This window comes from Embiotoca jacksoni, unplaced genomic scaffold, assembly GCF_022577435.1.
Source record: "Embiotoca jacksoni isolate LCO1_2020_lvr unplaced genomic scaffold, fEmbJac1.0.p SCAF_9, whole genome shotgun sequence".
Lineage (NCBI taxonomy): Eukaryota > Metazoa > Chordata > Actinopteri > Embiotocidae > Embiotoca > Embiotoca jacksoni.
Genome location: NW_027185447.1, coordinates 10,667,625 through 10,693,205, shown reverse-complemented (window position 1 = coordinate 10,693,205; position 25,581 = coordinate 10,667,625). Strand labels below are relative to the sequence as shown.

Below are 25,581 nucleotides of genomic sequence, written 5' to 3'. Positions count from 1 at the left end.
ATTCAAATGTCTCTGATCATTTCTGGCATGGCTGAAAAATATGCACATTGTTTAAAAATAAAAATTGCAGATTTGTCTATTCTTGGTTGGGAAAAGATTGATTTTAGAAAACTGAAAAATGTACAAACTACAACTGGTTACAGGTATTATATGGAAAAGCTGATTCACAACTTAGCTGACACTGACAATTATTTAATTCCTGTCCATGTAATTTTATTTTATTTTATATACACAAACACATTCCAAAAATACAGATTTTAGACAATATCAAAAATCACAGGGTTCTATAACAGTGAATAGTTCCAAATGGGATAAAAAGTCCTTAATTATAGAAGCAAATAATTTTTTTTTTTTTTTAAAGTACCAGAAGTCAATATATTTACAGTATAAACATACACAAGACAAACTGAGCATTAATTTGGATTAATGGCTGGCCACTGGCCATTATAAAGCGCTACTCAGGATCTTTGTGTTTGAATTACTACTGAATAATAATTACTTAAATCTGAAATCAACAACACTCACAATTAGTGACAAAACTTGACTTGGATCATGTGATCGAGCAGTGAGTGTATGTCAGACAAAAGTGGTTAGAAAGCACTGACTTACAAAACATCCCCTATGCTCAATGTCAAACCACATTTGTTGAGGACAAAAAATGTCAATGCAATGTAACATTGTTGTGTATTTAGTCAATAAACATAATGTAAAAAAAAAAGAACAATGCAATTTTCTGGAGTAATAACTTAGTTGAGAGCTGATCATTCTGCAGCTGGCCGCCTTTGGGCAGGGTGTATGATGTTGAAAGGCCGAAACACCTGATGAGACAAGGGAACACTACTGACGATGTGTCCTGGGCCCAACTGCCACATAATTCTACAACCTAAACCATCAAGGTATACCCCACACGAGCTCAAAAACCCCCCACTTGTCGATCGTGACTCACTCATGCAAAAACAAGGTCAATTATCTGGAAATGCTCACACCTTTGCAGAAATGTCGGTTGAATACCACATTGTGGTTCTACATATTTGAATTCTGAGAACAACAACAACTTCGCTGGTTTCAGTGGCTGCTCATGCACTTGAACCTGTTCTTAAAGTAGAAGATTTCATTACGCAGTTCACTATCTCTATTTGAAAATGAGTAGCGGAATTTTTCATAGGTCTTTTGGGTGTCTGATTTACTCCACGGAAGTTTGATTTTTGATGCGTGGTTTACAATAACGTCACTACAGGAGCCAATGTGAAGGATGCCCAGAGCGTCGATAAAGAACTCTGTAGGATCAAAAGAAAATGTCGTTTTGCACAAGCCTTGGTTCATTTTTCATTTTTTTTAACCAACAGTGTAATCCCATCTCTATATAGGTAATAACAAATAACTAGATTCTTACCCAGATGGCCGTGTCGTGATAGGCGGGGGTCAAAGCCCACTTGCAGCAATTTGTCTGTCCGCCCCATGAAGAAGTTGATGACGGCATCAGCTCCCACACAGTTGGGAAATCCCTTGATGACATGGTGGTAGCCAAGTCTGATATGTAAACACTCTCCCTCCTCACCCCCTTCTTCCACTGAAATGGTGTGACGGAATGTTGCAGTGAAACCTGTCACCTCTCTCACTGCACCGCCAACCTGAAGTCATGAAAGCAACCAGAAAGTAACCGTTACAGACAATAACTACAGCGAGTAAGGTTTGCAAGAAACAGTAGCATGGCCCTTAAAAAGTTAGACCCAACTCACAGCATACTGAATGATAAATACCAGCATTGTTGGACTAAAGCAGTGCACATTTTTGATTACTGAGCTACATTCTGAGTGTAGAGTGATGGTGATATACAGTGAAGGAAATAATTATTTGATCCCTTGCAGATTTTGTAAATTTGCCCACTGACAAAGAAATGAACATTCTATAATTGTAATGGTAGATTTATTTTAACAGTGAGAGAAAGAATATCCCCCCCCCCCCAAAAAAAAAAAAAAAAAAAAAAAAAAAAATCCAGAAAATCACATCATATAAAAGTTATTAATTGATTTGCATTTGGTTGTGTGAAATAAGTATTTGTTCCCCTATCAACCAGCAAGAATTCTTTAGATTAGATTAGGTTAGATTACTCCTCTCGCTTTAAGAAAGTTGAGACAAGTGTCTTTTATACAGGTAACGAGTTGAGATTCAGAGTACTTTCTTAAAACGAGAGGACTAATCTAACCGGTCTGTGGGAGTCAGAATTCTTGCTGGTTGCTATGGTATCAAATACTTATTTCACACAATCAAATGCAAATCAATTTCCAACGTTTATATGATGTGATTTTCTGGATTTAAAAAAAAAAAAAAAAAAATTCTGTCTCTCACTTAAAATATACCTACCATTACAATTATAGACCGTTCATTTCTTGTCAGTGGGCAAATTTACAAAATCGGCAAGGGATCAAATACTTATTTCCTTCACTGTATGCCAGAGGATTTATAGTAATCTTCTAGTAAAAAACAGGAATCTGCCACTGTGTATTTTTTTCTTTTTTTTTCTTGTGGTAGGAGTTTAAAACGATTCAAAACTCTGATGAAGAAATTACATTCAGTAAACTGCAGGACTCACTCATACTTCCCTTTTTGGCTCTCTAATCCAGCAAATACAACAGACAAAACTACAACAGTAACAAATATCAATGACAGGCCCGTCCACACAAGAATGTTTACAAATATAAATTAAATTGATCTAAATTGCTGGCCTTGGCTGCATGCCTTTGGTTTTGACTACAAGATAGCTGTGGTCATAACATCTGCTAGAAGAGTAGGGAGTAAAAAGTTCACAGATGAATGTCAGAATTGCTTATGGAAAGCCTTGTAAGGGATCGACAGAATCTTAAAATACATCCTGTAATTCACTCGCGTCAGTGATTTAAAGCCAGGATTGGAGAGAAATAAGGTGAAACTGCTTCGGAGGTTTGCTGTTGCTACAAACATCAGTGCCAGTAATAAGGACCTCTGCTATAACACCATTAAAGTGTACAGCTGCACTTTATTGCCTACTGCTTGTATAACTATATTTTGCGGTTAGAGCTAATTTGAGCAGAGCTGATGTGGACACATGCATGGTCTTCACCCCAGTTTGTGTGGGAGTTTACTGCTTTATTAGATATAATAATACACGCAGATGATATTTGTCACACATTATTCCGTCTCTGGACATGCATCTCACCAGATCCAGAGTGGTCTTCTCCAGGATGTCCACCATCCTCTCCAACTTGGTGTTTGAAGTGAAGATGAAATCATCATCCACCCAGAGCACATACTTGGTTATCACTTGAGACACCGCCAAGTTTCTTCCTGCAAACCAACCCTGATTAAACAAAGAAGAAGCACACATTAACTATGCTGTTAATGATTGAAAGCAGACAAGACATGGACTAACGTCTTCACCTTTCCAAATGGCATAATGTAATGCTCAATGTGAGGACCGGTCACTGCTTGAGGGTGTTCATTATCATCTGATATCACAATGGTGACGGTTGGATAATATTTCCGTATGCTTTCAATGAGATCTTTGAGTTTGTCGTAGCGCAGAAAGGTCTTGGTGGCGATAGTAACAAGAGCACTAATATTGTACTCTAAGTGGGAACAGAAAAAAAACAACCAATATGCCAAAGTTAATTTCAAACACTGTACATCAAATAAAACTGATGATGATATACAGGAACTGCTCACACACCTCCTTGGTATCCAGAGTTGTAAAGTTTGGGAATCATTCGATGTCCAACTTTAATGTTGAAAAATGAGTTGTAGCCTTTAGTTGCAAACTGAACTACAAAGTGAAACAAAAACAGTGATAAATCCAAGTTTAAAATTTTATGAGAGAGGATGAAGCAGGGCGTATTTTACACTTAACAAAAATATAAACGCAACACTTTTTGTTTTCATGAGTTGAAGTATAAGATCTAAGACTTCTTCTATGCACAAAAAAGGTTAATTTCTCTCTTTTTGTTCATAAATTTGTTTACAGTAGCCAAGGTAATCCATCCACCAGACAGGTGGATGGATTACTGCGTAGGTGTGCCTCGGACTGGTCACAATAAATGGCCACTCTAAAATGTGCAGTTTTGTCCTGAAAATTAATTTTACAGTATCAAGTACAATTTCACCTATGGCCACAGATGTGCATTTTTTCTTTGGGTAGTTCTCACACAGTTGATCAGGTTGTTAATTGTGGCGGGTGGACTGCTGGTCCACTCTTTTCCAATGGCTGTGCGAAGTTGCATGATATTGAATTGAAACACACCGTCATATTCTCAGATCCAGAGTATCCTCAACATTGTCAATAGAGGGCATGTTTGATGAGTATGCAGGCCATGCAAGAACTATGATGTTTTAAGTTTCCAGGAATTCAACACAGATCCTTGCAACATATGGCTGTGCATTATCATGATGTGCATTATCACAATCCAGTTTGAGAATGAGCGACAGTTTCTGAATATGGAAGTCTCTCACAACAAAAGTTGAATGTTAGCAACACTGTTTAACATGCTAAATGACTATATCAGTCTTTTCATATTTAAAGGCAACAGCTGATTTAAAATTAAAAAAAAGGTAAACAGCAAGTAACAAGCCTATGCTACTCCACTGATTTACTACCATACAATAATGTGGCATAATAATAATACGGCCCTTTGAAAAAAGGGAGTGTTGCTCTTTGGAGTCAATAATTTTGCTAGGCATTAACCATCTCATGGTTATTATGAGAGTCTATCTGAATGTCGTATATTTCAACTATAGAACTAACCTTGAATTAATTATTGCTTCTTTAACTCATTTACCATGAAGTCTATTCATTCATTATTGATCCAAAAGAATGTGTTGTACTACTATTGAGTTTCTACTCCATGTTATTTTACTTTCAGTATCAACAAAGAATAAATATGGTTACTTTACTCGTATCTGCCGTCCTCGGGTGGAACACAGTGTTTGTAAATGTGACAAACTGCAGCTGCCTGTTCAGAGCACGGAGGAGAGGACTCGACAGTATCATATGCTTCTCTCCCTCCCCTTTTATGGAGACCCCGTCCACCGTAGCAGCAACATCAAAAGTACCCAGTGATGCTGTAAAATATACCTGTGACACAATTTTCATGGTTTGGGGAAAATAAATCACAAAGAACCTTTAACATTTAGACAGAAAAACATTTGTATGTCAACCACAATGGAACCTCAAAATTAAGGATTTACTATGTGCTCTGATCTTGCTTCTTCTTTAAGACCCAAACCTATGGAAAGAGAGTAATTATTACTGGAGATATGAGACTGGAATGAGGGTGAAACTTATTAAATACCAGACTTAAATAGCAATTGCAGCAACACTAGCAAGAAAAGAGGTAATTTAGGCAGTTTCTTTGATATTGTGTCAAATGCTGTTACCAGGAATGATGATAGTTTTGAAGGGCTGCACCTCCACACCCTGGGTAGGATACTGAAGAGGACTGTTGGCCTCGGCTACAATAAGCACATCGTCAGGATTGTAGGACCTTCAACATATTAGATACATATTAGAACAAGGCCTTAGTACCCATATAAATACATTTCATATTACTAATATTTACAGAGAAGACAATACAAGCGCTCAAGCCTCTTGAGTGACACATGAAATGTAATTTAAAAAAAAGAAAGTCCAGTTGCCTCCAAGTTAGTATAATGAGATTTCCTGTGACCTCGGGTGACTTAATTGTCTGATATAATGTCAGTACAGTAACTAATTTGATTTAAAAAGGGGTGCATTATGTGGCAGAGATGATTTTGGAGATGTCAACATCTGCATTCACTTTTTTGCAGCCATGATAAGTGATGAGTGTTAAATGTGTAACAATTGCAGCTATGTGCTATACAGTGCATCCGGAAAGTATTGACAGCGCTTCACTTTTTCCACATTTTGTTGTTACAGCCTTATTCCAAAATGGATTAAATTAATTTTTTTCCTCAAAATTCTGCACACAATACCCCATAATGACAAAGTGGAAAAAGTATGCTTAAAATTTTTTGCAAATCTATTAAAAATAAAGAATGAAAATATAACACGCACATAAGTATTCACAGCCTTTGCTCAATACTTTGTTGAAGCACCTTTGGCAGTGATGGAAAAATAATGAACTCATCGTACTTGTCAAATATTTGTCTATCTGTTGCATAACATGTTCTTATTGTCTCAGGAAGGATGTACCCATTTATCTGTGCACAACATGGTTCTGTAGTCTCAGTTACAACGTCTCTGTACCTTTATCTTGTGACCTACGACCTCACTCAGTACTATCTACAGTGCATCCGGGAAGTATTCACAGCGCTTCACTTTTTCCACATTTTGTTATATTACAGCCTTATTCCAAAATGGATTAAATTCATTTTTTCCCTCAAAATTCTACACACAATACCCCATAATGACAATGTGAAATAAACAAATTTAAAATTTTTGCAAATCTATTAAAAATCAAAAACGAAAAAAATCACATGCACATAAGTATTCACAGCCTTTGCCATTACACTCAAAATTGAGCTCAGGTGCATCCTGTTTCCACTGATCATCCTTGAGATGTTTCTACAACTTGATTGGACTCCACCTGTGGTAAATTCAGTTGATTGGACATGATTTGGAAAGGCAGACACCTGTCTATATAAGGTCCCACAGTTGACAGTGCATGTCAGAGCTCAAATCAAGCCATGAAGTCCAAAGAATTGTCACCATACATGAGTTTTTGGTTCCTGTACTATAAGAAGACTGGGTCAGGGAGAGTCAGGGTTCAGACTTCGTGAACTGACACATACTCTGTTGTTGTCAGGGAAGCATAGTCTAGACCCAGAGCTCTGTAACACTGATTATTCTGTTGCTGTTAAATAAACACCTTGAAGCCTGACATCTTCTCCTATTGCCTCATTAAAGAACACGCAGGACTGGGGGCTTACACATATTGGCTTTGTATTAGCATGAGCCCGAGTCCAACAATACTTATGTACGTGATTTCTTCATTTTTTAATTTTTAATAGATTTGCAAAAATAAAAATAAAAAAAACGTTTTCACGTTATCATTATGGGGTATTTGTGTGTAGAATTTTGAGGAAAAAAAATGAATTTAATCCATTTTGGAATAAGGCTGTAACATAACAAAATGTGGAAAAAGTGAAGCGTTGTGAATACTTTCTGGATGCACTGTAACACCATTTGAGCCTCAGGTATCTGAAAAGACACTTAAAGGGTGACACTAATTGAGGAAACCTTGCACGTTTGCGATAAAGAAGGCTACTTTAATTCAAACACTGATAATTCTCTCTGAAATGGGCTTCTGGTTTGTTGTGCAAAGAAGAGCCCTCTGTGCTCCTTTGGTTAATATTCTGTTCAAGTTGTGTAAAACAAGGGGAAATCCCACATACGTATCTTTATGTTGAGACATTGTGACATGATCAAAATACAGCATCGGTTGTTGTCAACTATGATAATAACAATAACAGTCACTTGACATGCCTGCTGTAGTCTAAACCCGACATTATCTTACAAATATAACCCGACAAGGGTGGAGGCAAAGAGAGCTAAGCATGTGAAGACTAGCGTGAGCACATGTTTGTGTCCAGCCAGAATATGAGTGAGGCCTTTGAATAGACTGCACTGTCTCAGTATAGAGGTGTTGTGTGTGTGGCGAGTTATCTGCCAGCTGATTACATGACAGCATAACTCACAGGTGCCTTGCCAAACTAGTCATTGGTCATTCATGAGCAAATCTTGTGAATCAAAGTGCCAATATTTAATTCACACAGACTTTCTCAACATCTAACAGGAGTCTAATCTTTAAATTGATCAGGGAGGCTGTGGCTCAGTCGGTAGAGTGGGTTGCACACTAATCGGAAGGTTGGTGGTTCGATCCCCAGCTCCTCCTGTCCACATGCCTAAGTGTCCATGCAAGACACTGAACCTTAAAAAATTGCTCCCGAAGGTGTACCATCAGTGTGTTGTAAGTCGCTTTGGATAAAAGTGTCAGCTCAATGAAATCTAATGTACTGATCAGAGAGAATTACACACAGGTTTGTTGCTCAATGCATGTTATCATTTGAACTTTACCTCCACTTGCTGTACTCCTGAGCCCTGTGACGCTTTATAGCCTCAGGATCATGGTGAGACTCCAAGAATGCATGTTGGAGATTGAAGGCCCACACTCGTGGGAAGAGCAGACTGGAGAATGGCAGGTGAAAGGTGTCCTGATCGGCCAGGCATACACATGTATTTTGAGCCAAACGACTGCCAGGAACAGAACAAAGTGAGTTAATAGTGATCATAATTTGAATTTGGAACAGAATTTAGACAATAGTCAAGCTGTCTAACAACACACCTGGCCACATCCTCCTTTACATTATAGGCAATGTCATCATAATCACTGTTGGTGTCTGTTATTTTCCCACTGAGGAGTTTCTTTATTGGACTGCCCTGTCTCGGCCATATGTCAACTCCTGAGCTCGTCCAAGAGCTCCAGGAACCAAAGAGGACTAGCAGCAATAGTCCACCAGCCAAAATCAGTCCAAGACTCTTTTTATAGGTCCAATTCATCTACAAAGAAGAGTCATAGAAATGTCAAAATAGCATACATGACAAAGGGGCATGTGAGTTTGACAGGATTATTGACAATTTGACATGATTGTAGATTCATTAGTCTTTGCTGGAAGTCCTTGAAAACCTCTAGAGCTGCAAGGACAATTTAAGTTACCAGAAACAAGTATTGGTCAGTAGAGTACAAATATTAGAACCTAAAAGTCACAGAATTTTCTTAAATTTGAAATGACGTTTTATGAATATTAAGGATGGTCAGATTAGCTGGATGGATCTTAGTCATGTATCATACTGCAGATGCTCAAATCAAGCTTGTAGATGATGTGACATGTTGTCAGGATCTCCGCCTGTCCCTGTTTGTCGTTCCCTCTGTTTCCCTGATCACCCTTTTCGTCATGTTTCCTGTCTTCTCCCGTGTTTGTTTTTGTCTGTCATGTGTTCTATGTTTTGGTCTGTGTCTGGAGGGTGTGGATTCATTCCACCGCCTGTCTCTAGTCACCTCCCACTACCACACCTCATTCAGCTGGCACAGCGAGCTCTCATTCCAGTAACTATCACCTGGCAGTATACCAACCCTGGTCCTGCACTCCACCTGCGTCCATCTGTCCGATCATCTCACCTGGTACCACGCTGCAGTTCAGTAAGCCCGTTTGCATGTTCTGCAATTCCGGTTCTGACCCTCTGTCTGTCTCCTGCCTGCTGCAGTCCTACCAGTGTGCCTGTCTGCTACCCTGTGGTAGGTACCTGCCGTCCAGTGTCGATCCATGGAGATAACCTGCACGAAGAAACCGTCCTGTGTCGTTCCTCAGGAAACCACACAGTCGAATCTGCCTGCTGTCCTGTGTCGGTGCACGGAGATCACCAGGTGTCAGCCCCCCTGCTCTGCGTCGGTCCTTGAAGACCACCTGTCTGCCTGCCTGCCGCTGTTGCGGTTCCGCCCGAATCCATGCTGCCCGGTGTGGAGCGTGGGAATGCACTCACTAGCCAGCTTGGAACCCGCCTGCCTCAGCTCCGGTGAGAATTACAAGGACACTCTTACCAGCCTGAACAGGTCTCAGGACCTTCTCTGCCTCTGGACTCTGCCAGAGTTCCTGCACCGACCCCAGTAGGATCCCGGGTCGGTAGTGACTGTTGTTGGCTTACAGCCATTCTGGACTTGCTTCTGTACTCGTGCATAATCCCCTGGACTATTCTCCTGTTCTATGTTGAAAATAAATCTGTGTTACATCAAGTCATCTGCTGTATGTGTGCTTTTGGGTCTGTTCAACGACAGAACGGACTAACCAGCATGGACCCACCAGCTACAGCAGTAACAAGCCCTGCAGATCACCTGCAAAGGGCGATCTCCAACCAAGGCATCCTCCTGGGGCAGCACCACCAACTGCTCCAGGAGTTGATAACGCTCAGCGGTCCATCGGGTCCCAAGTGGCAGAGATTGGCTGCATGATGGAGGACCTCTCCTCCAACCGACCAGCAACCCGGCCACCCTCTCCAGAACCCACGTCTCCATCTCAGGAATACTATGTCCCCTCTACGGAACCCTATGATGGAGCCCTAGGGAAGTGCAGAGGTTTCCTGCTTCAGTGCACGCATGTGTTTACCAAGCAACCCCGTACCTTTGCATAAAACAATGCCAGAGTGGCTTATATGGTTTAATCCTGACCTTAGTGGACTGTTTCTCTAAGGCCGCCCACTTTGTCCATCTATCCTAACTGGCCTCAGCCCATGAGACCGCCGACCAGTCAGGAGGCTGAGATCGCCATTCCCTCGGTGCAGCACAACGTACAGCGCTGTAGGAGGATGTGGAGGAGCACTCGGCTGCTCTCCTCCGAACCAAGGACCAGAACAAATGCCTGGCGGACTGTCGCCGCGTTCCTGCTCCTGTCTACCGCCCTGGCCAACAAGTATGGCTCTCTGCCTGGGACATCCCTCTCCGTACAGAGTCCAGGAAGTTGTCACCCTGGTATATTGGCCTATTCCTCGTGGTCAAACTCATCAACCCTATCAGCAAAATGAATGAGTAACTTTTATTCAGAAGTCAGTTTATAAAGCTTCTTCCTCTTTTGGATCTGGATCCCTGTGTGTTTGCATATGGACCTTGTTTAACTGTGAAACCACATGCGAGTTAAAACAGAGGCAGCTTGTTTAGTTTGTCATATGTGACATTTTATCCCATGTGGTTATCTCAGTGTTCTGTAAATACATATGTGAGAGGAAGTAAAGTGTGTCTGTGACAGTTGCATTTATCCCTCTAAACAAGCTGCACATTTATAAATGATTTGCTAGCATAGATATTTTATTTGATATACTGTAAATTATGACAAAAGAGCAGGGTAATAATATTGTTGATTTAAGATTGTTTGTAAGTAATTGATCCATATTAGTGTGTTGTTTTATGTGAAACTTCAAATTTTTATTGCTTCGAATTTAGTGTTTTGTTGTTGTTTTTTTTTTTTAAATTTTTTTTTTTTATTGTACTCTATTAATCCCCGAGGGGAAATTATTTCGCTACAGCAGCCTCCCGAGGGGGAGCTGCTGCAACAGGCTGCCACGACCGCGGCGCCAACCAACCTGAGGTGCATGTTTTTGCCATCTTCAACACATTTTTAAGGTATTTCAAACTGTAGAATAAGAAACAGTTTCAAGGTGAAGACCCAGTAGTGCCTCCACAGGAATAAAAGCAGCCTTTTTATTCAGGGACATTTTTCCTAAAGAACAAAATATTCATTGCATAAAAATGTGGCTTAATTTTAAGTTTGTAGTAGATTCCGTTATTATATTTTGTCCTTATGCTGTCCTTTTTTTCCCCCTTCTCATTGCAGAGTAGGCTGGGCACTTTTACTTCCTACACATTTTCTGTTCTTTGTTCAGGGTTTGAGATTGTTCTCTGTACTTCTTTTACATTTGCCTATGGTAAATTTCGATTAACCATAGGTAAATTAGTGTGTGTGTGTGTGTGTGTGTGTGTGTGTGTGCGCGCATATATACACACACATATATGTGTGTGTGTATATATGTATATATATATGTGTGTATATATATGTCAGATAGATAGATATACGTAGCATTATATAGCGCATTATATAATATAGCATTAGTTACACGTTTTAGTCCTACAAACATTGTCTTGGTAAATTTTTGTCATCAAGGAATAAGGAAAAAAAAACACTGGAGAAAGACGGTTTCTTACTGTTGTTGTTTTCATGGTATGAATATTTCCACGGAGAGTGACTTCTGCTTACAATGGAGAAACTTTCAAATGACAGCTGAGTTTGCTCACAGTATGGCGTCGGTGAGCTGAGGGGGCTCACATCCTCATTCAGTCGCATCCGGCATCACTCTGCACGTTTTCCTCAGCAGCACACTGTAATCGAACTGGAGGTAAACATTCACTTGAAAGGCACAGTTCAAACTTTTCCCCGGTTTTTCCAGGTAAAACTGGATTATTCGTCGACTATTTTAACACGTCTCTTTCTTCTGGATTTGGACATTCTGCGGACGCAGTACAGTAGGCTATCCAATGCCGCCACCACTCGGGTAGAGGTATGCACGGTGGGAAAGACTCACATGGACCATCAGCATTGGTGTGTTTTGAGTATTTTAGAGACTCCAGAAACTTTAAACTATAGACCAGTTTAATACCTCCAGAAAAAAAGGGCATGTTTGCGTCAGTTTTGCTCTGTTAAGACTTGCATATTGATCTTAAACCTTTTTTTTTTTTTTGTAAGTGATTATATTTGGAGTAATATTTAACTGTTTCATTTCTCTTTCTATTGCTTGCCCTGCTGGTGCCTTGTTGCTATATTTTATTTTCATTTGACCCTTTTGGGAAAGTAATAGGCTATGCTACGTTATTTTCTTTCCTATGTGTTTATTTATTTTGCTTGTGTGATTTACATTTGGCTGCATATTAGATGTAATATTTTGTTGTAATCTTACACTGACAGTGTTACACAGATCTGAGAGTAAATAGACTCCTAATAGTGAGTGTGTTCGTATTTGAGATGACTTGTTCTGCGGTGTGGTGTTTTCTCACCACTTTCTGACCTTAGAAGCTTCTGTTGAAGGCAAATTTCATGAAATGGAATCCCCCACCCCACAATTTAAATCTTACAGTAGCTTGTTTTTGTCACTTTTTCGTTCATTTTGTGGTCAGAAATGACTTGAACCATTTTGTTTCCGTCCCTATGTTATGTTGTGTTGCTTTTTAGTTTTACAGTTCACTTAAGTCTTTTATTATTGACTAAGATGACTCTGTGCTGATGCATTTTGTTTAATGCTTGTGCTGTTCAGACAGGGATGTTTCAAGTCAAGTTTGCAGCCTACAATATGTCCTTATAGGCTCCCTCTTATGCTTTAATGTAAAGTGAATGTAATTGTAGCAGTGAACATGTGGCTTGAAAATGTTTAATTTGGAGGCAAGGGTGACACCTAGTGGGCTAAGGATTAACAGCAACAATTTTACCTTTCTTTACTTTGCTTTCTTGCTTTGCATATCACAATGACGCATTTTCACTTATAACAGCCTGAATAAATCTTGTGCAACTAAAACTATCAGTGAAATGTCGTTACTACATTTTCAAGACTTGAAAGGCAGCTTCCTCCCACGTCATCAGCCCTGCAACCAATAAGAGCACGGCATTTTCCGAGCTTAGCGCGTTATGTTAAAGAATGTAAATCTGCCCGGCGGCTTTTCTCTTAGTAATCATTGTATCTGGCGACGCAAAATAGAGAGGACTTCAAATCAAAAGCAGTGCATCGGAAGAATGTGACCAGTAGTGATGGTGAGATGAAGCCTCATGAGGCATCGAACCACTTCAGCCAATTGGTTCGAGAAAGGGTTCATTTCTCGAAGCTTCATGTGCACACGAAACCACCTACTGGCCAAGTGTATAATCACAGGCAGCTGTATCTGAACCACATGTGATGCATTGAATTTTTGTGTCTGTTATGGCTGTTGGGAATGACTATGAATTACAAAAATGTATGACCAAATAATTTCTGTACATAAATTATCACATATGTGCATAATAAAATATTTTTTTTAATGTATTCTGTGTGTGTAAATTTTCCCAAAATGGTAGTATCATATGATATGGCAGGTTGTGTAATAATGTTTTTCTGTCACTTTAGGAAAATGGCATGGGCTTAAGCAGGCAGAGGACAGTGAAAGTGCTTGTGGAACTAGCAAGAGGGGACTGAATATGCTTGTGTAACTTGGACAATGATGTACAGGACAGGGGACATTTTATTCATTTTTATTCAGAAATAACAGTTTCTCAACAGTTTTTGGTTTTGTGGATGTCCACATGTCAGAAGTAAGGCTAACAGCAGCCACCTTTTCCACTTTAGCCTTAGCCTTCTCCTTAGCTGACTCATACTTGGCCTCCACCATGGCCTTCAGAGCCTAAAGGAAAAAATATATAGTGCTGAACTGTGAGACACAATAAAGTACTCATTTGTTTCATGCATGCACCCATACATACCTGCCTTGTAGGGAGAACATAATTAGGATCCAGTTTGGACACAAATGCCCTGAATCCAACATCATCCACAATACTGAAGGGCTGTGTGTCCTTCACTATCATGGAGACGAGGGCTTCATCCAGCTCTTGTTTTCTGGTGGCTGGTTAAAAGAGAATAAATACAGTGTCTGTTACCTGTCTTTATTTGCACAATAAACAAAAGTGAACAGGGAAAAATTGTGATGGTGCATTTGTAATATTGTAATGACTTACCTTGGCTGGGTGAAGCTCCAGTTTCCTCCTTATTCTCATGCAAGGCACGGTAATGCCTTAGCATGGATGAGGTGTTGTTATTGTACCCCAACTCCTTGGAGCACAATAAACACCTCACCTTTGAATAAAATAAGAAACTGTGAAAAATACAGTTCTTGATAAGCAAACCTAATGTGTCTGAAATAGAGTTAGATTTAGCTTACCTTATTAGGAGTTATCAAATCAAAGTGTTCCCACACAGGGGAAATCCTCCTCTTCCTATCTGGCTCCATCTTATCACCTATCCTTCTCTCCTCACTCTCCTAAATCTCCAAACTATCTCTCTCTCTCTCTCTCTCTCTAACTTCTCCAAACTATCCAAACTCTCAACTGACCGCAACTCTCCACCAACAACCCACATTTTGAACGGAGCCTGAGGGGTCTATATTGCTGTCAAACCTCCCGGCAAAATCTGAACCACTTCCCGAAGCAGTCACGTGGTACAGCCGGGCAGCGAGGCTTCGGACGTCATCATTTTTTGGCTCCTCCCCTAAATGAAGCAAGCCTCGACACACGCTTCGAGGAAATGCCCCCTCCATTACTCGACACACGCTTCGAAGCGTCGGCACATCTCGTAACATCACTAGTGACCAGCATGTGACCATATGTCCGACAGGTGTAGCGGGCTCGTGCCGCTTTCAGGAAATACTTAACTGCTTAAGGGGTGCCAAGCACATCGTGCACACAAATGACTGATCCCCCAGCAAAGGTAAATAATACACAAGCGGGTGCAGATCTCAAATATTTGTCCTGAGTGGGCATATACAAGCAGCTGCGGTTATTTATAATGTTTAGATGTCAGTACTGAAACAGATCTGTGTTCTTTGTGGCCTCATTTCGCTGCAACAGCACTCTCTGACATGTGTTTTTAGTGTATACCTTCGGAAATCCTCGATTAGGGTAACTGGATTGTCGCTCAGTGTTATTTATTGCCAGGACAATGAAGGGGAGCAGAAAACAGGAGAGTAAATGTTTTGCGCAAAATATACCGCGTCATGTTAATCGTTAACATGTGTCTCGGATTTGGGGTCTTTAACCTCACAGACGCCAGCGAAAATATTCTGGCGCTCACACCGTGACACATGTAAAATCTGTGTCACAAAGACTTCTCTAAAGTCCTTACGTCAAAATGGAAAACTGAAAGCAGATTACAAATTTGTTCGAGTCTGTTTATTTAAACCATCTTTAAGCAAAAGGAGGAATACAAATCCTAGACGTCCACCGCGTGAGACAAATCACTGTGACAGGCACATCATCCTGGTCCCCATTTTCAGATCGACTGCAGGTATATTCTTATGTTAAAATTATTTGGATCAAGAACAAAACAATTTCAGTGTCAGTATATCAACTCTGTCTTAAATATTTTGGTTTCCAACATAGTGAAACAGTTTTCAGTGGTTGTAGATGTTACGATTTATTGCAACAACAAAATGTTAAGTTTATTTTTAAGGGAAAATTTCCATGCAAAGATGACAAGGAAATGTTTGTTTAATAGCAATTAAAGCAATGTTTAAAATATGTCTGGGTCTGAAACTGTATCAGCAACTACATACAATCAGCTCAAAATCATACACCTTTTTGATACAAGTGAATGTATCTTAGATATTTTAGGTTTGACTGTACATCTAACGCTGTAACTGGGACATCCAGTGCTGGAGACATTATCACCATGAAGGGCCTCGGCTCCAGATGGGCCTTCACGCTGGGCTTCTTGTTGGGGGCCTGCAGCACATACTTCTTCCTGCACCAAGTGTGGTTTGAGAGAAGCTACCCTGTGCTGTCAGAGGCTCAGGAAAAAGCTACAGCGGCAGGGGAGATACCAACCAGCTGGAGGAAGGAGGGCGCTGCTCTCATCAACCTGCTCCACCCTCACCATGCAGGTGCTTCACACTCTTTCACATCAGCCCTCTACAGATAATATCATCTAGTATGTATGGGATGAAAAATAGTATCTAAATATCTATTTTGATCAAATCTCAGTATTGAGTCAGATATCCCACATTTAAGTGAATGTTTGTGCAGATACCTTTATGTTGAGTTTATTGATGGACTGGTTGCTACACCAGAAAGTGAGCCTTTTGAGGTCCTTGATGGTGGTGGTAACAAAAAGGATTAAGTATTATGGCCCACTAAAAGGCACTGATATGATGAGCAGATAGGGTGTGTAATATTTGTTGTGGATGCTTAGATTGAATTGGAAGTAGCCTCGGTCAAAGAGGGAAATGGGCTGAAAGACCAAGAAAAAGTTAGAAGAGGGACAGAAACTTAAAATCTCTGATAAGAATCACCCTGAATCATGCTATATTGAATTTATGTATATATATTTTTTTACTCGACAGACTAATTTTAGCTTTCAGTCAGCATCTGTGGCAAAAAAAAAAAAACCACTTCCACTGCACTTTATTAAAAAAAAAAAAAATTGAATCTGTTTTTATTGAGATAAAATTGTTGAATATTGTTTCTGTGATCATGGTGCATTGTGCAGGAAGAATGTGGAATAAACTGATAGGACAGTTAGATGTGTAAAAATGTGCCAGGATTGTGCGATGTTCCTGTTAGAACCACACATACAGTAGCTCCACTGCACAACAAGTAACATCATTCGATGTTGTACTTTTTTTCCCCCTCTAGATGAAGACAGCCGAGTGGCCGATGTGTTGTACCAGAAGGTGCGTGTTCTCTGTTGGGTGATGACAGGGCCGTATAACCTGCAGAACAGGGCCCGCCATGTCAGGGCCACCTGGACTCGGCACTGCAACGTAATGGTATTCATGAGCTCGGAAGAGGACCTTAACTTTCCTACTGTGGGCCTAGGCACTAAGGAGGGCCGTGACCAGCTCTACTGGAAAACCATCCGAGCCTTCCATTATGTGTACGAACACCACGTGGATAAAGCAGACTGGTTCTTAAAAGCAGATGATGACACCTTTGTGGTGGTGGACAACCTGCGCTGGGTTCTGTCCAACCACACCCCTGAAGAACCCATTTATTTTGGCAAGCGCTTCAAGCCTTACACCAAACAAGGTTACATGAGTGGGGGGGCAGGCTACGTGCTCAGTAAAGAGGCCCTCAAGAGATTTGTGGAAGGTTTTCGGACCAAAGTTTGCACACACACCACCCCAGTAGAAGACCTAGCGCTGGGGCAGTGTTTGGAGAAGATGGGCGTCCTGGCTGGGGACTCCAGAGATACTTTCCATCGAGAAACTTTTCATCCGTTTGTGCCGGAGCACCATCTAACCAGCAAGTTTTCCAAGAGCTTCTGGTACTGGAGCTACTGCTACTACCCAATTGTTGAGGTAAGTCCCTACACATCTGGTTTATTTGTGAGCTAGTCACATAGCTTAGTGCTGTGACAGACATCCTGTGAGTGGATTAGCCTCATTTGAAAGGAGCATCAGGTGAAGAAGAAATGCTGTTGAGAGACTGAACCTCTTGTTCAAAATCATTTTAATATCATTAATGTGCCTCTACCCCTCAAGTGGGAGAATTCTTTTATTTTGAAATGAGCAGCAGAGGCTTCTTTTCTAATTGAAAGTGAGTAGTGTACAATATATTGTTTGTTTTGCTTTGATGAATAAATCAAAATAGATGTTGCTTTTAATGATTCATTAGAGGAATAATATCTAAATAAATAAATATGTGAGTATCTAGCACATTCAAGCTGACCCATGCATAGAATGAGTGAATTAAAGTAGAAATAGTTCATTTTAAAGTAGATGATTGCAGCACAGACAATGTCCCATCAACAAAAGGAAAATTGGTCAATTTGTCACTGATGATGCATCTAATTTATTGTATTTTGCAATTAAAATGAGATGAGATTACTGATCCTGTCACACACTCACTGCCTGCCGGAGTACGAGCAGCTTTGTCCCTGTTCTTAAAAAGGGTAATAAGAAAACAAATTTCATTTCAATATTAAAGTAACTGTGCTTTTATCACAGTGTATTGACAGAAATATGAGTTTTGGGGTCCTCTGTATGTGATAGTTTATAAACACTTACTGAATAAGACAAGTAAAAGTCCATATTTTCTCTTGTATTTTCATTGTAGCCTGATTTTGATGTAGGTTATTCCTCAGAACCACAGACCTAAATTGTTGAACCAAAACTATTTTAAACACATAAATGAGCCACATTGTTGCACTGAATAGCAGCTCTTATAACGATTAACATACAAATACTATACAAATACTGTTGTTTACCTTAATTAAATCTCACACACTCTGCCCTGGTGCCACATATACTCACTAGTATACAAAGATATATTAATCCGTATCTTAAAATTATCCCAAACAAATTTACTCCCGAGTAACGTTTGATAAAATTCCTGTAGTGCTCAGCAGATTTAGAACATTTGTGAACTGTCCTGCAGGGTGAGGCTTGGGACTAAGTATGACAGATGGGAAGGATTTGTGGAATAATGCCAACCTTATCCTATAAACAAATTCTAATGGCAAGTCTGAAAACACGAGAGGTGCTTCATGTAGCAGAGCTCACAAAAGAACAGATCATTTTTAGATTAGAGTTTACATTAAATTGGAATGAGTAATCTCAACCGTTTAGGATCATTGACAGTTTTTACTTCATTAAATTGATGCCATATTTACACAATATTACAAAATCCTATCCTACTTGGCTTTCTCTCTGTTCCCTTGAATGGCATGTGGTTATATATCGTTATTTAATAGTTTAAGTTTTGGGACATGATGACTTTTCACTTCAGAGAATAAAACAGTGTGCACTCTTCACAGCTTTTTTTGATCAGATGATCAGTGGTTGGAAGCACTGCTCATTGGTGCAATCAGATTTCAGTGAGGTGGAAGATGGAGGCTCCCACTTATTTTGACAAATAGGGTTATATGTTAAAAAAAAATTTTAACTAAAATGCGAGCATATTTTGAGTATGTTAAAATACAGTTATGATATGTGTCTTATTGTTTTGTATACCGTGTTTGTTTTACATGTGTGAACTGTGTGTTCTTCTTCAGGGTCCACAGTGCTGCTCAGACCTGGCAGTATCGTTTCATTATGTGCAAGCAGAGCTGATGTACACATTGGAGTACTTCACCTACCACCTGAGAGCATACGGCTACATGCCCCGCTACCGGCCCTCCCTACGCCAGGGTCTGAACCTCACCCTGCACCCACAGACAGCCGTGACAGTGGAACCTAAAGCAGTTCAGAGGGTGACGGATGGAAGGAGTCACACAACGGCTGCCTTTTCTGTTCGTGGAAATCAAACCAAAGAGGAGACGGAGTCCAAGAAGGGAGATAAAGACAATCTAAAGTCACGCCTCCCTGAGAACAGGACTGCAGTCACACAGGACAGACACCGCTGAATTACTGTATTTCAGCTGCACCCGAATGTGTTTAATCTTCAATGAGTCTGATCTACATTAGAATCTACAGAAGCACATGTGACTCCTCTCACTCTGTATTTGGCGATAGGAACTGTGGTAGAGAACACGAGTATTTTTAGAGAAGTGTATTAACCTGCACAATGTATCGGCTAACTAGTCTTCTAATAATGCTCCCTTCATCTGTGCTCAGTATATATTCCTCCCGGTATGACACTGAAAGTACCCACAGTGAGTGGTTAAAATCTGAATATGACTTAATAGCAGCTATGCATGGCTTGGCTATTTTTAACCAACATAAACACTTAATTATATTTGACATCACCAGCACTTAAATTTCTGACAAATTTTTGGGCAAAGCCACAGTGTACTTGGAGCTATCATCAGAACCTGATTTGATACCGTGAGACGGTAGAAGATATTTCCTTCATTTATGATCAGTGATTGTCTTCATTTTTATTATTAAATGAAGAGCAGTAAAACATTTTTCTTTGTTGCCACTGTGCTTTACTGATTTTAAATTGTATTATTATTGCATCTCTTCTTTTTTTGAAGCAACATGCAAACATGACTGTGATATTTATACGACTGTGTCTATGGTTTTTGAGGGGTGCCTTTTAATTTCCTTTTGATTCATTTGCTGCTCAATAATTAATGCACACTTCAAATCCACAGCCAGAAGTGATGAGATGATTTTTTTTTAAGGAAAAAAAGCAAAAACTTTGCTGTAGAAAAGGCATGAGATGCTGTGATGTAGAAATGTGTACTTTAACCACCTGTGCTTCTGTCTGAGAACACTGTAGCTGATGGACACAGTATTATACAAAACACCAATTAATCCCTTATCAAGCCGCTTTATGTAACTCAACAGTGATTGAACATTACTATCTCCACCAGAACCGAACTTGAAGAATCTACAGGAATATGCACTGACATTGAAATGAATGAATTATGTATAAAAATTATGTTTATTTTAAACTTTGAAGAAAAAGAATAACATGATAAAGAAATATAATTTATCACTTATAATTATGCTTTGTCTTCAGATAAAACATACAATCTGCTTGGTTTATGGTCACTTTCATAAGACAGCCGGCAGGTGTACAACGTGGACCACATCTGCTCAGTCGTTTCAATCAGACACCGAGTGGGTTGGTTGTGATCCTCTGTCATCATAGCCAAATGAAAGTTGTTTCAGTATGATTGTCTACAGCCTCTGAAGTAACCTGCAACAAAACATACCATACATGTAAGTATGATTCCTAACCAGGCATTTTACATGTGCAAAATCAGTCATTGAATACAGAGGCTATAAGAAATAGATGTTAAAGATGTTAAACCTTGAACAACAGAAATCTTCAGAAGCTGTTTTGTGTAGTATGGGTTTATCCTTAATGGGATGAAGTGTTAACTTTATTGTTCTCATCAGCTACTTGATGTTCCACCTGAGTCAAAAAGAAGAGGCACTCACCTCAGCCTGCACTTGTTGAGAAAAATACCTCTCCTTTCAGGATATTCTTTCCTCCAGGGACCATTATCTGTGAGAGCAAACATTACAAGGTAGACCCGTGCAGATCATACCTTTTGTCTATAAGTAGAATACCACAGACAGGAACAATCCTGTACGCCCACAAAAGGGCTTCGATATTTGACTTGTAAATTGCCACACTCACCAGACTCCGAGTTTCTCCTCCCCATAAGACCAACAAAAATGTCATGCATTTCCCCTAATAATAAGAACAAAAATTCAGTTTAATATTTTATGACAATTTCAAAAACTTGGAAATAACAGTCACGTTATTATATCCTTTGTAAATGACAAAGGTCTTACTTTTTTGTGGTGATGGTACAGGGTTTACCTCTAATAATAATACAAAAAAAAAATGTTAATGAAAAATAAATCGCAAGGGGGAATTTGAAAACTAAAACAAAATTCATATCAGATGTTCAAAGCCACATTACCAAATCTGAAAAATAGACGGAATCTGAAACACTCACCGGCATTTCTTCTGCCCATCAGACCCACAAAGCTGTCATAATCCAAGTCGCTATACCTCTTCAGAATGTTCCGCTTGAGGATATCCAAACCTGAGGTCTGCTGCAATAATAAGGGAAAAAAAAAAATCAGTTTCTTTTAACAGATGCTTAAAAAATCTCCTAGGTTGTTACGCGTCAGGAAGCGTACGTCTGAGGTTGATCTGCGCGATCCGGGCTCCTCGCATCTAGAGTGACTGTACTGAAGTTTCATGATGAGGAACAGAGTCACCAGGAGCAATCCTCTTCTCATTTTCTCAGCACCACCTGTGTGAGAAAATATTTACAGTTATTCTCTTTTATTAGGCAGCTTCGTTATGGGAAAATACACTGATTTTGTCAACGAACTAATTTTAACTGTTGCGCAAAACCCAGTGCGTAATTGGTGCGTAAAAGCGAGCGGCTTAAGGTTTACAAAATATAATAATCAAAAAAATTATATTTCGATTATCTCGTATATGTTCAGCAAATAAAAGAAAAACATGAAAACAGTCTCTTCACGTAGTGCTCTGGTCTTCCCTTTCCAAAGAGACATCACAAACCTCAAATTAACTTCCTTATAAAAGAAAACAACTGTTAACAAATTGAAAGTAAAAGTTAACATTTTTAAAAACATTTTTACGTGCATTTTCATCTTTACCTGTTTTCTGTCGAGAAGATACTTAGGTAAACGAGTCAGCTGAGCGCTAAAGTGCAGAGTGGAGTGGAAACAGACAGATTCTGCAGTAAGATCCAGTCAGGATAAATGAGGCGTCCACGCTTTGGGGTAATAAATAATAGCTGGATACCTGCGTAAAGCCAATCAGCAACTGGAACGTAGGTGGGGTTTCAGGTCTTATATCACGCTGTACTGACGGCTAAATACCCTAGTCATTGAGGGTTGTGATGCTGCCGAGCGCTCCCCCCACCCAAACCCCCAAACACGCACACAGGCCATAAAAAAAATGTCTAGGCTGTGACGAAGACATTTTTTCAAGCCCACCTCTGGTCATATTGTAAAATGTATTAAAGATGAGGCTCTAATTACAGATGGTTTTGGTTAAAAAACTAAAATAACAACCTGAACTTTCAGTCTAATTAATCCATATCATTCCTGCTTACATGATATCTAGATGACTTTCTTCTCCACTGAATTGACATACTGTGAAGGTAATTGTTTTAGCATTTGTCTCTGCATATTTTGTCAAACTTAAAAAACATGACTTATGTGGTGTGTTTTAATTCAAGATTTCACTTCAGTTCAAGTTCAATTGCACCAAGAACACAAGTCAAGCAGTGAATGTAGCCACCATCAGTACAGCCACAGCAAACAGATGAGCTGAGTTGTTGTTTGGACAGACACATCTTCATACCAGGATTGACACAATTGTAACACGTGATTCAGAGTCACTTGAAATTGTTTTCACAGCAGCTAAATTATCTGTTAAATGGCTCTGACAGGTGATGAGAATACATGCCATATCTTGTAACTTGTATAAGCACCCAATGTGGCACTTTTTTTTTTTTTTTTTAACATCTACATCTACGCAGCACTACATGATTTTGTTGCTCCAGCATTGCAGTAAAGGTATGATTATCCCATAAAATCAACACAAGCTGGGGAATAACATTTTGTATTCATGTAAATCCTGAAAAGATATATATATATAGTCACCATATATATATATATAAAAAGCTATGTCCTTACAAACAAACTACTCAAATTCAGTTTTCATACCAAACCAATAATGTTTTTGCAATTACACAAGCAATTACACCTGTGTTGGTGTCTGCACACACATTCAGAATGCTAACAAGCATAAATATTTCAGTAAAGCAAAGTTTGAGATCATAGCTGTAAACCAGGCAGGGGGAACTGCTGCAGATATTACTTGCTGTGGCCTCTGGAGATTTAAGGCCGACAGAGGAGGGTGTGACACCAACAACAAAGCAACAGGCCAGAATCTGAATTGTGCATTTCAAATAAGGTTATCAGATATGTTTTAGCAATGACTTCCCATTACCATATTTGTCCTGTTCCTGTGTGATAGTGGGGGCCGCAGAGATGAGAGGATTGCAGCGGTGTAGGGGTTCAGTACGGGAGATCTGACAGAAGTGGGGAAGTCATTAATTGCATTTTTACATTATTGATGAGTGTTTTTTTCTGACCTTCCCTGGTAATCAAAGCGGCCCTGAGTTTAGAGAAACACAGAGCACAAGGAAAGAGGGCCAGGGGCTGTTTATTAACAACATGCCATGGCAAGGGAGGCTTCTCATCAAACCGAAAGGCCAATGGCTGTGCTGTAGGGCTAGATGAACATCTTGCTATACATCACAGGTAGTCACATGCCCTGCAGACTGCTGCATAATATGATATGCTCCTTCTGCTGTATGGCACTTGGATGTCATCCATTCCTGGCACCTGAGTCACAATCAAATCTGTTGCACTCTCATTACGTATGAGCTCCACTCAGAGAAACGGACAGCTGCTGAGGTGTTTGGACAATCTCTTGCCTTGACAGGTCAGCTGGACGTTCACAGTTGGCTCAGTAACAGCAGGCAGCCTGCAGTGACTATAGGTGAAATAGCAGGGAAAAGAAAAAAAGCCATAGTTCAGCCCCATACTGAGATCATTTAATATGAAAGAGTGTGTTTTTCTGCATGGCAAATTTGTGTCTATTGCTTTTTAAAGTGACAATCAGTCAGTTTGCCACTTGAAAACATTGAAATATTTCTGCACGATAGTTAGGTGTTCTATAAAGTAAACGAACATCTGGTTTCGATTATTTGAGATTATTCTGCATGTATATGAAGAGCAGACACCAGGACAGCAGAATATATGTTTTCTGTGTGTGTTTGGGGACACATCATGCTGTGTGTTTCTTTAGTTGAAATTTCCATGTCTAAAACTGTTTAGCAGTCCAGTTTGTTTGTCGGTCCATGTAAGGATGTGAGAATACAGATTCATCTCTCTGTGTAGATGTGTATGCGGTTCAGAAGAGCAGCATATAGAGCCTGGAGCACAGTCACACTGTTATTCCTCTCCTGTCTCTCTAATGGAGCTGCCAATCATCCATTTGTGCAGGGTTTCATGGCCTGAGAGGGAAAAGACAAAGTAAAGTCCACCCTAGAGTTGAGAGGAGACAGTGACGCTAAAGCCCTTATATGGAAGACATGTTATGAAAGAATGAGCGACCACAGGGAGACAGAAAGGCAGAATGTGTGAGGATGAGAAGAGAACACGAGACTGTGAAATTGTGAGAGAAATTGCAGGGTGTTGATTTAGCTATAGTTGTATACAGGCTAGGGTTGGACGCACACTTTAAAATCTTTGGCTGATAGGTCTAAAGGGTACTCTGCATGTGTGAACACCATCACAAGAAAACAGTCCATGACACACTCAGTGGCCATCCCTGCTGATCACTGTTGCTTGTGGCGACGTGAAGACTAAAATAAGCAGATCGAGATGATTCCAGGCCACTCCACGGTAGATCATAAGACACACCTGTCAATAATTGAATTAATGGGCTCTAATCTAATGGGGGAATTTAACTTGGAGTCCATGTTATACTTCTGCTTGGGGCATGCAAAATGACTTTGATGAATGCGGTTTTTTTTCATTGCACCCACCCCTTCGATCTCTGACTCGTTAGGTCCTGAAGTGTCACTTTTATCTAAATGTTAATTTGAAAGCTGCTGCTTTAAAACTGGAATGGATGCTGATGTGCTTTGGAAGTGTATTTGCATAAGACCACACAGATATGTGAAAGCTGTGGTGTCTCTAAACCAAAGTACATTCTCTTCTTTCACTGTTTTCCAAAAGTGTTTCGTGCTCTCTACTTGTCAAAAGGTTTTTGTCCCCT

The 25,581-nt window shown here is 39.9% G+C and overlaps 3 protein-coding genes across 8 annotated transcripts; 1 reads left to right on the top strand and 2 right to left on the bottom strand.

Annotated features, from left to right (window-relative positions):
• Positions 1-229: 229 nt before the first annotated feature.
• On the bottom strand, positions 230-12,080 carry b4galnt1a (beta-1,4-N-acetyl-galactosaminyl transferase 1a). 2 transcript variants are annotated; one of them, XM_069141173.1, is made up of 11 exons: positions 11,760-12,080; positions 8,355-8,569; positions 8,087-8,263; positions 5,407-5,513; positions 5,218-5,255; positions 4,924-5,104; positions 3,707-3,799; positions 3,418-3,605; positions 3,197-3,337; positions 1,394-1,631; positions 230-818 (listed from the first exon to the last, which is right to left on the bottom strand). In XM_069141173.1, exons 1-11 carry the CDS (start codon positions 11,772-11,774, stop codon positions 577-579), a joined length of 1,635 nt encoding a protein of 544 aa, XP_068997274.1. In that variant the 5' UTR covers positions 11,775-12,080; the 3' UTR covers positions 230-576. The 2 variants fall into 2 exon arrangements, with proteins under 2 accessions (XP_068997274.1, XP_068997275.1); XM_069141174.1 differs by having other exon boundaries at positions 730-1,277.
• Positions 12,081-14,868: 2,788 nt separating this feature from the next.
• On the top strand, positions 14,869-20,189 carry c1galt1la (core 1 synthase, glycoprotein-N-acetylgalactosamine 3-beta-galactosyltransferase 1, like a). 4 transcript variants are annotated; one of them, XM_069141180.1, is made up of 4 exons: positions 14,869-15,055; positions 15,997-16,226; positions 16,978-17,642; positions 19,337-20,189. In XM_069141180.1, the coding sequence occupies exons 2-4, from the start codon at positions 16,016-16,018 to the stop codon at positions 19,685-19,687; spliced, it is 1,227 nt and encodes a 408-aa protein (XP_068997281.1). In that variant the 5' UTR covers positions 14,869-15,055; positions 15,997-16,015; the 3' UTR covers positions 19,688-20,189. The 4 variants fall into 4 exon arrangements, with proteins under 4 accessions (XP_068997281.1, XP_068997280.1, XP_068997282.1 ...); XM_069141179.1 differs by having other exon boundaries at positions 15,949-16,226; XM_069141181.1 differs by lacking the exon at positions 14,869-15,055 and adding an exon at positions 15,081-15,631.
• A 363-nt stretch (positions 20,190-20,552) lies between these two features.
• On the bottom strand, positions 20,553-22,691 carry tac3a (tachykinin precursor 3a). Of its 2 annotated transcripts, none has more exons than XM_069141183.1 (7): positions 22,380-22,691; positions 21,891-22,006; positions 21,704-21,800; positions 21,537-21,566; positions 21,379-21,432; positions 21,177-21,243; positions 20,553-20,931 (listed from the first exon to the last, which is right to left on the bottom strand). In XM_069141183.1, exons 2-7 carry the CDS (start codon positions 21,990-21,992, stop codon positions 20,913-20,915), a joined length of 369 nt encoding a protein of 122 aa, XP_068997284.1. In that variant the 5' UTR covers positions 21,993-22,006; positions 22,380-22,691; the 3' UTR covers positions 20,553-20,912. The 2 variants fall into 2 exon arrangements, with proteins under 2 accessions (XP_068997284.1, XP_068997283.1); XM_069141182.1 differs by having other exon boundaries at positions 21,704-21,803; positions 22,380-22,684.
• Positions 22,692-25,581: the final 2,890 nt, after the last annotated feature.

Excerpts from the sequence above, each read along its gene's own strand:
- b4galnt1a (XM_069141173.1), bottom strand. Across the intron at positions 3,338-3,417 it reads ACATTATGCCATTTGGAAAG|GGTTGGTTTGCAGGAAGAAA; the intron begins GTGAAGACGTTA and ends TTGTTTAATCAG. Across the intron at positions 1,632-3,196 it reads AGAAGACCACTCTGGATCTG|GTTGGCGGTGCAGTGAGAGA; the intron begins GTGAGATGCATG and ends TCATGACTTCAG.
- c1galt1la (XM_069141178.1), top strand. The coding sequence starts at position 15,938 with ATGTATCTTAGATATTTTAGGTTTGACTGTACATCTAACGCTGTAACT. Across the intron at positions 16,227-16,977 it reads GCTCCACCCTCACCATGCAG|ATGAAGACAGCCGAGTGGCC; the intron begins GTGCTTCACACT and ends TTCCCCCTCTAG. Across the intron at positions 17,643-19,336 it reads GCTACTACCCAATTGTTGAG|GGTCCACAGTGCTGCTCAGA; the intron begins GTAAGTCCCTAC and ends GTTCTTCTTCAG.
- tac3a (XM_069141182.1), bottom strand. The coding sequence starts at position 21,992 with ATGAGAAGAGGATTGCTCCTGGTGACTCTGTTCCTCATCATGAAACTT. Across the intron at positions 21,567-21,703 it reads GATGGGCAGAAGAAATGCCG|AGGTAAACCCTGTACCATCA; the intron begins GTGAGTGTTTCA and ends TATTATTATTAG. Across the intron at positions 21,244-21,378 it reads GAGGAGAAACTCGGAGTCTG|ATAATGGTCCCTGGAGGAAA; the intron begins GTGAGTGTGGCA and ends TTGCTCTCACAG.